Raw genomic sequence first — 13,587 nt, 5'->3', positions numbered from 1 at the left:
GCGTAGATATCGTAGTGGCCGTTGTCTACGTAGTCAGTCGTGTTGTGGTCGGACTGCGCAATGCCGGGTGGTTCGGTGGAGATGCTGCACGGGGCAAGCATGCAACGTCATCCTTCCCGCCGTCAAGTTCTGCCTACCATCTACACGCGACCCATCAAGCACTGCAGCACTGTCGACCTCTGGCAGCGCCCTTTTCTTCATTTACCACTGTCGTCCGTCCATTGCTCACCTTCGCAATGTCCAACGGCTTGCCAGATGAGGTGGTTACCTGCCTCCAGAACGCCCGCTTTGTGAGTCCTCTCCAAAGACATTCATCTCATCTTCATGTTTCCATCTTGGAAATTATTTTCAACGCCATGTCTCATCTCTGCATACTGCTGCTTTTCTCCATTTGCCTGTTTAATTCCTCTGAGACCTATGCAATCAAGTCTTGTTTGTCATATCCGCTATGCAAGCACGTGCTTCATCTTCACAACGCATCCCTGGCGTCTCCTATACGTACATGTCCAGTTCTAACAGACTTGGACAGCTCCATCTTGCAACATGTTCGGACAACATTCCTCATGTCTCGTTGATGAATTATACCTACCTACCTAACACCCCTTATTCTCAAACTCCCATCATTATCATGACAACACCTAAAACGTCTCGCAAGACACAAAATCTCGAGGCGAATGCCGTCGTTTCTCTTCTGGTACACGATTGGATATCTCATCGGCCTCCAACGTTAAACCAGTCAGGTCGTTCACCCTCACCATCGGGTCCTGCGCCACGTTCTGGATCATTAGCTGAGCTCCTCCTTGGTATGAACACTGCGTCCCTAAGTCGTATAAGTGCCACCATCAATGGAATTGCTGAGCTTGTACCTTCTGGTTCTGAAGAAGAGACATGGTATAAGGCCCAGCACCTAGCCAACAATACCTTCAGTCAGGGTGGTGAGGATACGTACTCAAGTTCTCCTGTTGGAGAGGGACTGTGGGGTGGTGGTGGGTTAGGCTCGCAAACAGCTGCAGCAGATGAAACTTTAAGAGAGGGTGACGGAGGCACCAAGTGCTACGTCGAAGGAGGAGAGGTCAGGGTTGTCGTGGTCAAGGTTCGTGACGGACGCATCGCAGATTGGAAAGGCCAAGTCAGAGATTGGAGTCTCTCAGATAACACGCAAGATTCTAGGCCCAACGGCGTGTCATCATGATTATCACCACGAGTCTTTTTCTCGACACAGAAAATAAGAGGTTGTGTGTATTTGGTCGATTCCATCTGGGTCGGTAGCGCTCAATACCAAAAAAGGTCTGAATATTCTCCAGACATGAAGCATATTTTTCGGATATTGCTTTTTATCTTTCATGGTACTTGCGCAGTTTAAAGGATAAGAAACACATCCGGGGTACCAAGACTCGGGTTGCGTATGCAAGGGGCAGCCGTGTTCGTTCATCACTCGGTTAGTGCACATCCTCCATCAAATCAGATGAATTTATCTTATATGTCTTAGCACTGTTTTGTGCGTGGCTTGAGGCTATCTCCTTTGTCTCAGATTATCCCATGGGCAACCAAAAGTAGACCGCTCCCCAGACCTGTTTTCGATTTCACATCCTTAAATACACCCGTAACATTGCATGCCATTCAGACAGAAGCTCTTGTAATGCTCAACATGCAAAAGTTGCTTGCTCATTCATCTGTACTGTAGCGTTTGTCCGTACCGAGATCAAAAGGCAATAAGACAACCCCACCCTGTATTGGTGGCTAAGTGAAGGGGACTGAAGCTGCCCCATTAGGTGAGCGATGAATTGGTATCGTTTATGAATGCACTGACCGTTTGAAAGGCGCAGACTCGCTGCCTTCTCAGCCTTGGCGCCGCCACAAACAAAGTATCTGCTCTCACCTTCTCATCGAATTACCACCAACCTCCACTGCTCCAACTTTCTTATTCTGCAATTGTTCTATTGTCTTCCTTCTATCTTCTCTGAATAGCTCATACATCAATTTCCTAGCATCATGAACGCAGAGATCTACCGCACTCTCGCTGCCATTCGCGAAGAGCCCCAGATCGTCATCGATGTGGTAGATCGCTTCGACACAGCTCTTCTCACTTGCACTGACGGCTGGACCCGTGGCGAGAACATGGTTATACTTCCTGATAATCTCCCCACCCTCTTCGGAAACGGGGTTGTCGAGCTCTTCAAGAAGGCATTGGCCGAGAAGGCAGGACTGCCGATCGATCTCACTCCTATGGAGAGCGCCAATAGCTCACACACTCTTGTAAAGATGCCAAAAAACACCGGACACTCACCTCAAGTGCAATTCAACGCTCTATCTGTACAGACGCCGGGTTCTGACCGTACTGCGATCGACATAGCCACACTCACTGCTGCCTTCAAGAAGGCTCCTCGACCGATGAACTGCTGGATCATCTTTCGAGATGCGATGCACAAGCAGCTGAAGGCCGAGTTTCCGAATCTCACTGTTCAGGAGATCTGTAAGCATACAACCTACTATCTGCCTCTGACAAAGTGTACTGATAATGTCATAGCTACACGCTGCTCCGAAATTTGGCGCAGCCTGACCCCAGAAGGCAAGAAGCCCTGGCAGGCTGCTGCACAGTCGGCGAAAGAAGAGCACCTCCGCCAGCACCCCGACTACAAGTATACTCCCAGGAAACCTGGCGAGAAAAAGAAACGTCAGTCGCGCAAATCTAAGCGTGCATCAGCGGCTGCAACTGTTCCGGAGGTTCTCAATTTCCAACTCACCCCCAACATTCCATCGACATCGCCTAGTTCGACCTATGAACCTGCGCTTCCCTTTGAAGACATCGCTGCCGATGTTGGCAACGCCTTCACTGACGACCTTGCTCAGCTCTTCGAGCCGGCAAACGTATTTGATATATTTGCCCAAGACTCAACATCGGCGGACTTCACCTACGACTCAGAGTCTTTCCGTCACAGTCGCCTTGACGAGGAGTTCGGCATGGACTTCGACATGAACGCAAATTTTGCGCTGCTTGATGATGAGGCTTTTGCTTTCCGCGACGGCGCAGACGGCAATGCCATTCTGCCTGCCTTCTTCCAGGACACCTACTAGAAAGGTCTCAAGTACCCAAGCTTCGTCTTCACGGGCTAGGCATCAAAAACATTCACGTCCTCGGTCGAATGTTCATGCTTGTTATAAGAGACCGGAGAACCCCACACCATGTCACTCTTGCATGTCCTTCCCTTGCGTTCTCTCATGCTTCGATATTCTCGACGCGGACCATCGCCTCTTTGGGTTTTCATCGGTAACGCTGTTGGCAACGCCCTTGCTTTGCCATGATCACTCTCCTTCCAGCGGCTTACACCCATCAAAAGTTCACATTGTGCGCCGCTCCAAATCATCGTTCCGGTTTTCGTAGTTGGCTTTCCTCATTGTCACTTATGGTAGATGCAGCTAGAGTCTCAACAGAAAGCTACCAAGCAGCATCCATTATCAAGCGTATCTTCCCCCTTAACCCGTTCACGATCACGACTCACGACCCATACTACCCCGCATTGAGCACACGGCTGCACCATACTACAAGAAGAGACTTATGAGTCTTGGTGATGGAGAAACGGGCATGGAGCGTATGATTGTTCCACCCAAGACCTCAATGTGGTTGATGGTCACTATTTCCTTTCCTATGAAAACTTTTTAGATACCCCCTTGGACGTATATTTCGTCAAACGATGTACTTTAGATAGTAGTCGGTTATGCAGCGCAAGTGCCTGACAACCAGCAAACATATCACTCTCAAAAAGAGACAAATGGAAACTAGATAAAATTCACAAACCCTCCCCTCACCTGCTTACCCTTGCTTGATCATGACATGACATGACCTGATGTGATGTGGTGTGACTCGCTTACTTGCTTTGATCTACTTGATCACTTGAACGTGTGTTGAAATGTAAGGAGGTCTATGTGATATGTGATGGTAACGTCTGTGGCTGCATGGAAGGATGTGATAGGCTTGCATGGCGGTGGCGTTTAAGCAAGGAGAGTTTTTGACCCTGCCACTGAGATTATTCCGAAATAACCCTTCGTAAGACTGAGGGATTTGTTAGATGCAAAGAGATGACATGTATATCTCTCTGTGGTCATGAATCTTGACACCAAGTGGTTTGTGGCCGCGCATTAGTGTCTCGAGTCCTTGGATGGTCTCGCTGCTTGCCAGAGGCGACGCATACCTAGGTATGTTGAGCAGCATCTCTGTGCGCAGATACACGCTTGAACCGCTCACAAGGTACTAGCAGATACTATGAAAGTCTGAGGTAGCCTTATGAGACCTATGGATTATACAACATAGCTTGGTGTTAAGTTAGGTGCTCAGAAAGGGGTTCGTTCGCTGACCAGAGAATTGTCGGCGCAACATTGTGTCAAGCCTGGCAAGCGTTTCTCAAGATAATTGGAAAGATATCAAAAATGATTTGCGAGCGCTCGAGAACATTTTGCAAAATGACAATTGAAATGGAATGTTTTCTGTGTCAAGTAACGCACCTTCCTCAATATGGCGACAAGCGTGGTAACGCTTCTGACATCTCTCAATGATAATTTCAGCAAGTATATCTGACTAACTCGAGCATCTTCATGTAGTATTGGTGTTGGTGAAGCCTTATGGCGATACATGTCCATTTCCCTGCGCCCATCTAATACAACTCAGGATCGGACAGTACGGCTCACATCGCAGCATTTATAGTTTTACTGTATCCAGGTAGAATGCATATATGTGAGGACACGAAAATATGGACCAAAATGGAGTATGCGCGGCTGAAAATGTTCTTCCTATTTCCTATATTTATGTATAATTCCTTGATACGACATGATGAGCTGCCGTCTGACTTCCAGCCTATTTCTATTTGCCCTCTACGTGACCCTCATACCCATCTTTATACCATATACGCGATGCCTCAATGTGTCTCCGGCTCTGCCTGTCCTTCTCACAGCGACCTCCGGCCTTTGCAAGTGCTCTTAGGATTCTCGTATCGCCCTCCTGGCAGTAATTCCCATGACCCACATGCCAACATGTCTCAAATCTAAGTGTTTATCCTTTATGTCCATGTATCATTCTCGACATCAGCTACCCTTCCAATCACTACACCATATGAACGTGCCACACCGCCACTGCGTACCCACCTCCTTATGCCCTGTCGGCCCAATTGGTCTAGGGCACATCCAAAATTGCCTTCCACGGTTCATACCAGGTTTCTTTGTCGTCATCGAGATGCAAGGTTCACCATGTTCGCACCGCGGAACCGGTTTCTTAGAGAAGAGTTTTGTCCAATCTTCCTTTGATGCTTCTTGGGAGGCGCGTGGATCGGCGTCAAAGGAGTCAGAGAGTATGGGCGATTGGGGAGGAGGCATTTCCGTGCTGGATTGGCTAGGTGCATCGTTAGTTGCAGCCGGAGAGACAGGTGCTAATGAGTCTTTGGGTAGCTCTGCATCTGTAGGTTTACTCTGCGGTTGGAAGAAGCCCTTCAGTGACTGCTGACCCTTAGGAACTTTGGATGTAGTGGCCGGGGCACTAGATTTGCCTCTCTTGATTGGCTTCTTGGGTGATGCGGATGCTGAAGCGCGTCGCTTTTCAGCCGATTTGAGCGGGCTCTGGCTTGATATGGGGTTGCCGTTGACTGCTGAGGACATGTCTGCCATAGAGGCTGCGATCGCTAATTCCAGGTCTCTGTCCAATTCATCGACGGTCGTACTAGTGAACGACGTAACATCCGTCTTTGGTGGACTTTCCTTGTCGACAGCCGTCGGCGTCGGTGCTGGCGTAGATTTCGGTAAAGCGGGCTTTTTGCTGAACATGTCTCGGATATTCCTTCTCTTCGTAAATTCAGCTAGTAGCTTTCCGCTGAGAGGTGGAACGTCATTGACCGTATCGTACTCTCGTTGTCGTACACCATCTTTAAACATGCCTGCTGGGTTCATCAAGTCCAAGATATGAACCTCTTCCTTAACCTCGCCCTCTCCTGTTGTTGGTCCGAGTGACACTGGCACCACGTCTTTTGTGACAGCGTACACCGGGCAATGATCCGACCCCATAAGTCCCTCCTGGATGTTCGCCTCCTTGAACCAGTCCTTGATGGCGATACTGCACAATATGAAGTCGATGCGCGACCCAAAATTGCCTGGTCTGGCATTGATTTTCTGCTCCCAGTGTGTAAACATGCCTTCACGGTCGGGGTGGAATTCTCGACATAGATCATATAGTACTGGCTCTTCTCGCCCCTCGTCTCGCTGGCCCGGCACCACTCCATTTAGCAACAGCTGATTGAAGATTCGACGATTCGGCGTGCTCAGATATTCCTCATGCGTCATTCCTTCTGCCAGCATGTTATCCTGTGCTCTAGCGGTATCGATAAGATCTCTAGAGACGTTGAGATCGCCCGTGAGTATCACGTTCTTGCCCATCTTCGTCAAGTTCCGTATCCGTGTCTCTAGCGCTGTAAGGAAGCCGATTCGGAAGCCGTCTCGTAGGCCATTGCTGTTCGCTGGACTATAGACGCCGAAAAGGACAAAGGCTGGAAACTCGAGCACCAGGCAGCGTCCTTCTGAATCGAGACTATCAGCGTCAAGATCAGGAGGGAGGCAGGCGAGTTGTGATGGGCTGAGGTAGCCGCCGATGCTGGCAGGTTCTGGGAGGTCGCGGTACGACGTCGTCGAGCCAGGAGGGCAGAGGGCGCCTAGGACGCCTTCTTCTGCGCGTATAGGCGCACACACGGACTGGCGCGTATAGATACCAACGCCCGAGTATCCTCGCTCGCGTTAGCAGGAGGTCGCAGCGCAAGCGTCGCGTAGTATTGGGGAAGTACCCTTCTTGTGCTTTGGCAGACTGAAATAGCAGTCCCAGCCAGGTACAAGCACCATGTCATCTGTCAGATCTTTGCGCTGGATCTTCAGCTCTTGCATGATGACGATGTCCGTCTCCAGGATATCGAACATGGCATTGAATGTCCGGTTCGTACTCCATGGCTTGTAGCCAAAGGGATTGCGAATGCCGTTGACATTCCAGGTGGTGATGCGAACCATGGTGGCGTGTATTTCTATGGAGGGCGACAACGAATGTAAACCAAGACCGTCATCACTTCACAATCTCAACTCACACGGAATCCCACCGGGGCATGCAAGACACAGAACGCGACTTCGCGCGACCGACACGACGTCACATTACCCGGCAACCGAGCTCGCCCACGCTAACACAGCAATCGGGAAACTCCGCATCAGCCCATCCGCCAAGCCTCTGTTTCGTCAATTCGAGCTCCCTCCGTCACACCTCACGCCAACACCAATTGCACCCCATCTCCACTCTACCACGCCGGACAATCGTCGCCATGTTCGCCGCTCGATCCTTCGCCCGCGCCGCGCCTCGTCAGGCTCTCGCCCGCGCCCCTGCCCGCGCCGGCCGCCGCAACTACAGCTCCGAGAGCCCCAAGCAGTTTGCCGGAGCCGAGGACAACGAGTTCAACCGCGAGCGTGCCCACATTGCTCAGCACGCTGCCGAGTCTGGCGAGTTCTGGCGCAAGTTGTCGCTCTAGTAAGTACACGATTACTTGAGGCGGGTGTGGACTCAGAGGAGGGGGGAATGTGGGAGAGACAGAGGATTGTGGACGGAGGGAGACACGCGGGGAGACCACGCCATTGGAATTATCTTTTGAAACGAGAAATTGATGGAGCAAGGAAACATGCTAATTCTACGATAGCGTTGCCATCCCCTGCATCATCGTCGCCAGTGTCAACGCCAAGGTCAGGTGGGATGCTCACTGGGAGCACGTAGCCCACGAGGAGCACGAGAACCCTCGCGCAGAGAGGCCCGAGTACGCGTACCAGAACATCCGTACCAAGAACTACTTCTGGGGAGACGGTGACAAGGTAAGATGTTCTTGGCACAGGATGACATATATGTGTACTGACATGCAAATAGACCCTCTTCTGGAACGACAAGGTCAACTACCACAAGAAGGACGAGTAAACGCTTACTCGGCACGCTTTCAAACATTGATATCAAGAGACAGTCGAACCAGCATCTAGACCAAGTGTGGGGTTGGATGTGTATATAGCACAACAAGCGCAAGCTGAGAGTAGACCAGCAATACATTTCCTTTGTGTCTGCATTGTTGTCTGTGACACAAATTCTACTGGTAGTCAATCTCACATCTCTTGCGATCCATAACCCTCATCCCAAACGAGGTTATGTCTCATAGCCCATTCCTCTGCCACTTTTTCATCACCCCTCAACTTTGCAATAATCGCCTTTTTCATCAACTGCTCGCATTCCCCATCCAAATATGCCGCTTCCTTGAAGCATTCCGTCGCCCGATCGACGTAGAGTTCTGCTTTGGCAATATTGCCAGAAAAAGTGCGATTTGATGCTTGCTCGCCTGCTTTGGGTGTCGAGGGGCGTTGGGATCCAGTATTAGAAGTTGGCGGCGACGCGTCGGGATTACCAAGACCCATACACGAGTCTGCTAGGTGTGAATAGAGAGTGCCTGCAAGCATAGTATCTGCGCCTTCCAATGCCTATCATAGACATCAGTGTAAGTAACTGTATGGTGTTTGGAAATGAGAAATCAACATACCTGCGGCAAAACAGCCTCGATCAATCTCTTCGCTCCTTGATACTCTCCCAAGGTGTTCAATATTGCGCCTAGACATCCCACCGCAGTCCACAGTGAGCTTGCAAGTCGTGTCCTGAAACTAACACTCGCCGCCCTGAGCGCTACACTGAAGCCCCTCTCTGGTCTACCCACTCTTCTCCACAGCTCTGCTTGCATTAACAGAACCGAGATACGCTGCTGAACATCTGCGTTGTCTTCTTTGAGAGATTGAGCAAGTGAAGAAATACATTGGTAGGCGAGAGGAAACTGCGATGTGGAAATAAGGTAGTCGATATAGGTTTCGTGTTGAAGAAAGGAGAGTTCCGGGTCGAGAGAGGGCATGGAGGGCGTGGCTGAAGGCTTGAGAGTCTCGAGTAGATGGGAAGCGGTTGACCAGTCGGATCTGCTTTAGGAGGTTAGTGTTGTTAATTGGGACTTGAATCTATGTAGGGAGGACGTTACCTTCGGATAGCTCTCCTGAGCTTGATAAGACCAATACAAAGTACCAGGAATTGATGGAATTTCAGTGATTTGTACACTGCGGGGTCGACAGCTTCGAGCATCTTGATGGCCTCATCATAGCGGCCGCTCTGGCTTATGACGAAAGCTCGGCGACCAATAGCACGGAGACGTTCTTCGATCGGACAGGAGTGTGAGTAACAATCGAGAAGAAGATCACAATGGATGTTGGCAAGATGCGGGATGCCAAGTCGCTGATAAAGGGTCGCCGTCAGCAGCATCTGACTACCGTAACTGTTGATGTTCTCCTTGATGTTAAGGTGTGAGGACTGGTAGATGTGTTCTAGTGCTCGGGGTATAGAATCGCCCTATTGATGTTAGCTCCGATGATCCATTCATTCCAAGGAGAACCACGTACCATTGTTAGAGATAACTTTGCCTCGTTTAGTAAAGTTGCACTGAGCAGACTGTACATTCTGGCCTCCTTGGCTTTGGTTTTCAGAAATGTCAACGCATCCCTTTCAGTTCCCAGCATGCTCATGTAACCAACACCCTTCATCTGTTTGGGGTAGGCCTTTGCCATATGATTCAGCCAGCTAAGACTGAAGCTCAGGCAAGTCATGTCCTGATTCTCTCGTGCTGTAGCAATTGTCTCATTGATGGCAGCAATTGCTTCACCAAAACAGCCAAAGTCGGCTTGTAGGATAGCCATGTGTAGCAGAGCATACTGGTAGTGAATTTTCTCACGCGTCTGCATGGCATAGTCGTAGTATCGGTGTAGGTTGTCAAACGCAGACGTGTAGTCTCCTGCTTTCCAGGCATCGAAGAACTGCACGAGATGCGCTTGTCGATGCACTATGCCCGACGAGCTGACCATACTACGGAGCTGGCCCTTCATCTCGTCAGGAACGCGGTCTCCAAATCTCTGAAGTCGGTCGAGTTGGAAATCCAGTATCCGGTCCAGATCATTCAGACTCATACCCGCACCCTGCTCTTGATCCTCTTCCAGATGTCCATACGCGATCTCATACACATCATCGCCACCTTGCAGGCCCATCTCAGACACCACCATGTCCACGCCACCTGATGCGAGGCCAGCCAACCTTTTCGTCCATTGGGCTGTTGGGGCCCTGTACCTAATGAATGAAGACCAGAGCTTCATCGAATCATCAAACTGTAGCCTTGTGAACTCCAGGTGTGCCCTACGGACGAATGCTCCAAGAGGAGATGTCTTGGAAAGATAGATACGATCTAGCGACTCTTCGTCTTGTGAGCCGGGTGGCGGTGGAGTAACCAGATCCAAGATACTGTCGAACAGCGCGTGGAGGGCATCGAAGGAGTTCATTTCCCACATGTGCTTGAGAAAGAGATCGAGAAGAGTTCTGCCCGGCATGTTTGACGCATGTTCCGACAGCACATCTTCAAAGGCATCGATTGAGAAAGATGTATCTTGTTGATTGGAAGTGGCAGAGCGCTGTGGCCGAGCGCTGGATTGTGCTGGGGGTAGATTGTTTGACAAGATGAAGGAAAGTATGGGTATCGTAGCGGAATAAGGAAGACTTGAACTGCAGTAAAGACGAGTCAGAACAAGAAGGCTGATCTTCTGCGCTGTGAGGTAGCGCGGGGTAGCCATCTTTGGTGGGTGAGGCTTGAAGTTCGTAGCAGAACAAAGCGTTGGGCGCAGAAGATGTGAGTATTCGCACTTATCGCCGACACGAAAACTGTTGTGTTGGTTCGCACGACATCTGCACTGTACTCAAGCAAACCGATAGCTGGTCTATTTGTCGAGGCTGCAAGGTTTAAGATGGAGTGTTTGTTGGAAGTCGTGGGAGGGTGTCAACAGCCGAGGCGCGCAGCGCGTACCTGTCGCGAAGTCATGCGCCTCAAATATAGTCCCACTTACAGCTCTGTCTAGGATGCTGTTGCCAAACAATCATACTACATAGAAGTCGATAGCGCAGAGTTACCAGGAGATTGTGCAAAAGACCGTGCAAGTTCGTATTCAATATATACATCTATGTAATCTTCTGTCTTGACCCCTCGCCAAATCCAGAGTCTTTCCTCGCAATGTTCTTGAGATCGTTTTGACTAGACTGCAGTTGCGGCACTGGAGCGCTGTTCAAGAACTCATCCTCGCTAGTTGCGTTGGTTGCCCAAATCTTGCTGATGCTCAGATCGTATGGTCCGGGTATCCGGTCTATCAATGAGATACCCACTGTCCTTACCTTTTGTGTCAACATCTCCCTCTGTGGCTCTACAACCTGCCCATGGTTCGTCCGCACAAACTCGTTCCACTTTATCAGAATCGTCTCCCACTCGCCAGGTGTCTTGGAGTGCAGCAAATGCTGGTGAATATCCGTGGGCACAATGGACTCGGTCTGCACGTTCACAAAGTACTTGCGACCGTCTGACTTGAACTGAATTGCAAGGAAGTTGTACATGGTCACATCCCACAATGACTTGCCGAAGATAGTTGAGCCTCGGTCAAGTGTTCTCCATCCCGCATAGCCTGTTCTTTGAATGTGTGGTTGGTTGTGTGGTAGTTGTGTGGATATGGTACCGTGGAAGCGGACGTGTGAGGGCTCGGTTTGGGTGACAGGATGGTAGTCGAAGTTCGCGGTGGAATAGCCGCCGATGTCTTTGTCGCTCATGCGCTTGCATCGTTCCAGGTCCTCAGGCTGGTTGAAGTGGATCAGAGGGAAGGGCTTGGACGGTGACCTAATGCCTTCGAGCTTGAGTGCTGCGGAGATTAGTGGCGGCGCATCCAGCACATGCAACTGCAGAGCTCACCGAAGTTGGAGAGGCGCTTGAATTCGTCCAGACTCCGCTTCAAGAAGCCGGGTGCGAGGCAGGCCGAGGTTGGTCGCATGATGGCGTGAAAGGTGTGGGGAATCTAAAGGGACAGTCCGTGAAAGCTGCGGGCGCAATGGCAGTTGGACTTCGATGAGCGCACGACGCACTGCAAATGACGCCGCGGTAGTCTCGCCAGAGGCTAGCCGCTTTGGTTGACCATACCAAAAATCTGGGGACAGCTGCATGGGCAAATACATCCCACCACCTCTGCTGACTGACGAGACAAACCCCTCCAATGATACACGATTAACCCGGCGTTTCTGACACTTCCAACTATTCATCTGCGCGTGCCTCTCTCAACCCACACTGCCATACTTCGCCACGCGCCTTCTCTGCCTCGATGACACTGCAAGAAGCCTCCAGGCCTCGAAGTATTCGAGACGACACAACCCAACCGCTGCAGCCCCTCCTCCCGTCGTCGCGAGAGTTGGGAGAAGTCACTCCCCCCAAACAGCCAGATGGCGCACCGGTAGCGAAACAAGATCCCAAGTCTGGAAAGTCATGGGCGCATTTTGTCGCTGGAGGGTAACATCACCTCCGACTCTCGATCATAACTCTAGGACTAACATTTGAGCAGCCTCGGTGGCATGGCCTCGGCGACTTTGACAGCCCCGCTGGATGTCCTGAAGACTCGTCTGCAATCTACTTTCTACCAACAGCATCTCGCCGCAATGCGTTCCGCCCGTGGCCTACCCCCAATCGAAACCATGTCCTTCGGTCGCAGCTCGCTCCTCCACATTCGAGAAACTGGAGAGATATTATGGCAGGTTCCCAAGGCAGAGGGATGGCGGGCACTTTTCAAAGGGTTGGGTCCCAATCTTATCGGCGTAGTCCCGGCACGCGCAATCAACTTCTTCGCATATGGAAACGGCAAGCGGCTGATCAGCACACACTTCAACAATGGCCAGGAGGCAGCATGGGTGCATCTCTGCAGTGCGGCTGCCGCCGGTATTGTGACTGGAACTGCCACCAACCCCATTTGGCTTGTCAAGACGAGATTGCAACTTGACAAGAACATACACGCGGATGGCCGCGGGCGCCAATACAAGAACGCATTTGACTGCACCATGCAAACTGTACGGAAAGAGGGTGTTCGCGGTCTGTATCGCGGATTGACTGCCAGTTACCTGGGTGTTACTGAGAGCACATTGCAATGGATGCTGTACGAGCAGATGAAGCTATCGCTGGCACGGAGAGAAGAACGCGTCATCGCTAGCGGAAAACCACCAACTGTTTGGGACCAGACTGTGGCGTGGACTGGCAAATTGACGGCTGCCGGATCAGCCAAGTTCGTCGCTGCGCTCATCACATATCCACATGAGGTCGTCCGAACACGTCTAAGGCAGGCACCAATGGAAGACGGCCGACAGAAGTACACAGGCCTCGTTCAATGCTTCCGATTGATCTGGAAAGAAGAAGGTATGGCGGCGCTCTACGGCGGTCTGGTGCCTCACATGTTCCGTGTGGTACCCAGTGCCGCTATTATGTTCGGTACCTACGAAGGTGTACTGAAGTTCCTTGGAGAGAGCAGTAACATGTGATGAGTCGACGTTTTTGGCATACAGGTGTAGATGAGTACAGGTTTTGATGCATAGAAACGGCGTTATGAAAAGTTGGGACCTTGGGACGCATATATGGCGTCTTGTATCACCACTCAGCTCTGATTGAGCATGTACTT

The 13,587-nt window shown here is 50.8% G+C and overlaps 7 protein-coding genes across 7 annotated transcripts; 4 read left to right on the top strand and 3 right to left on the bottom strand.

The window, feature by feature from the left end:
• Positions 1-628: 628 nt before the first annotated feature.
• AA0111_g6950 (hypothetical protein) lies at positions 629-1,192 on the top strand (the record flags this gene model as incomplete). Its single annotated transcript, XM_028653229.1, has 1 exon — positions 629-1,192. The coding sequence occupies one exon, from the start codon at positions 629-631 to the stop codon at positions 1,190-1,192; it is 564 nt and encodes a 187-aa protein (XP_028505405.1).
• Positions 1,193-1,992: 800 nt separating this feature from the next.
• Positions 1,993-3,075, top strand: AA0111_g6949 (Mating-type protein; the record flags this gene model as incomplete). Its single annotated transcript, XM_028653227.1, has 2 exons — positions 1,993-2,473; positions 2,528-3,075. The coding sequence occupies 2 exons, from the start codon at positions 1,993-1,995 to the stop codon at positions 3,073-3,075; spliced, it is 1,029 nt and encodes a 342-aa protein (XP_028505578.1).
• A 2,001-nt stretch (positions 3,076-5,076) lies between these two features.
• Positions 5,077-7,032, bottom strand: AA0111_g6948 (hypothetical protein; the record flags this gene model as incomplete). The annotated part of the gene is made up of 2 exons (XM_028653226.1): positions 5,077-6,758; positions 6,816-7,032. 2 exons carry the CDS (start codon positions 7,030-7,032, stop codon positions 5,077-5,079), a joined length of 1,899 nt encoding a protein of 632 aa, XP_028505579.1.
• Positions 7,033-7,334: 302 nt separating this feature from the next.
• AA0111_g6947 (hypothetical protein) lies at positions 7,335-7,972 on the top strand (the record flags this gene model as incomplete). Its single annotated transcript, XM_028653225.1, has 3 exons — positions 7,335-7,537; positions 7,704-7,872; positions 7,925-7,972. 3 exons carry the CDS (start codon positions 7,335-7,337, stop codon positions 7,970-7,972), a joined length of 420 nt encoding a protein of 139 aa, XP_028505586.1.
• Positions 7,973-8,151: 179 nt separating this feature from the next.
• Positions 8,152-10,449, bottom strand: AA0111_g6946 (hypothetical protein; the record flags this gene model as incomplete). Its single annotated transcript, XM_028653224.1, has 4 exons — positions 8,152-8,520; positions 8,580-9,003; positions 9,060-9,424; positions 9,475-10,449. The coding sequence occupies 4 exons, from the start codon at positions 10,447-10,449 to the stop codon at positions 8,152-8,154; spliced, it is 2,133 nt and encodes a 710-aa protein (XP_028505587.1).
• Positions 10,450-11,071: 622 nt separating this feature from the next.
• Positions 11,072-11,925, bottom strand: AA0111_g6945 (hypothetical protein; the record flags this gene model as incomplete). The annotated part of the gene is made up of 2 exons (XM_028653223.1): positions 11,072-11,796; positions 11,847-11,925. 2 exons carry the CDS (start codon positions 11,923-11,925, stop codon positions 11,072-11,074), a joined length of 804 nt encoding a protein of 267 aa, XP_028505584.1.
• Positions 11,926-12,249: 324 nt separating this feature from the next.
• Positions 12,250-13,450, top strand: AA0111_g6944 (putative mitochondrial carrier; the record flags this gene model as incomplete). The annotated part of the gene is made up of 2 exons (XM_028653222.1): positions 12,250-12,434; positions 12,487-13,450. The coding sequence occupies 2 exons, from the start codon at positions 12,250-12,252 to the stop codon at positions 13,448-13,450; spliced, it is 1,149 nt and encodes a 382-aa protein (XP_028505585.1).
• Positions 13,451-13,587: the final 137 nt, after the last annotated feature.

This window comes from Alternaria arborescens (genome assembly GCF_004154835.1).
Source record: "Alternaria arborescens strain FERA 675 chromosome Unknown contig_15, whole genome shotgun sequence".
Lineage (NCBI taxonomy): Eukaryota > Fungi > Ascomycota > Dothideomycetes > Pleosporales > Pleosporaceae > Alternaria > Alternaria arborescens.
The sequence above is the reverse complement of the archived record's forward strand: the minus strand, read 5'-3'. Positions and strand labels throughout refer to the sequence as shown.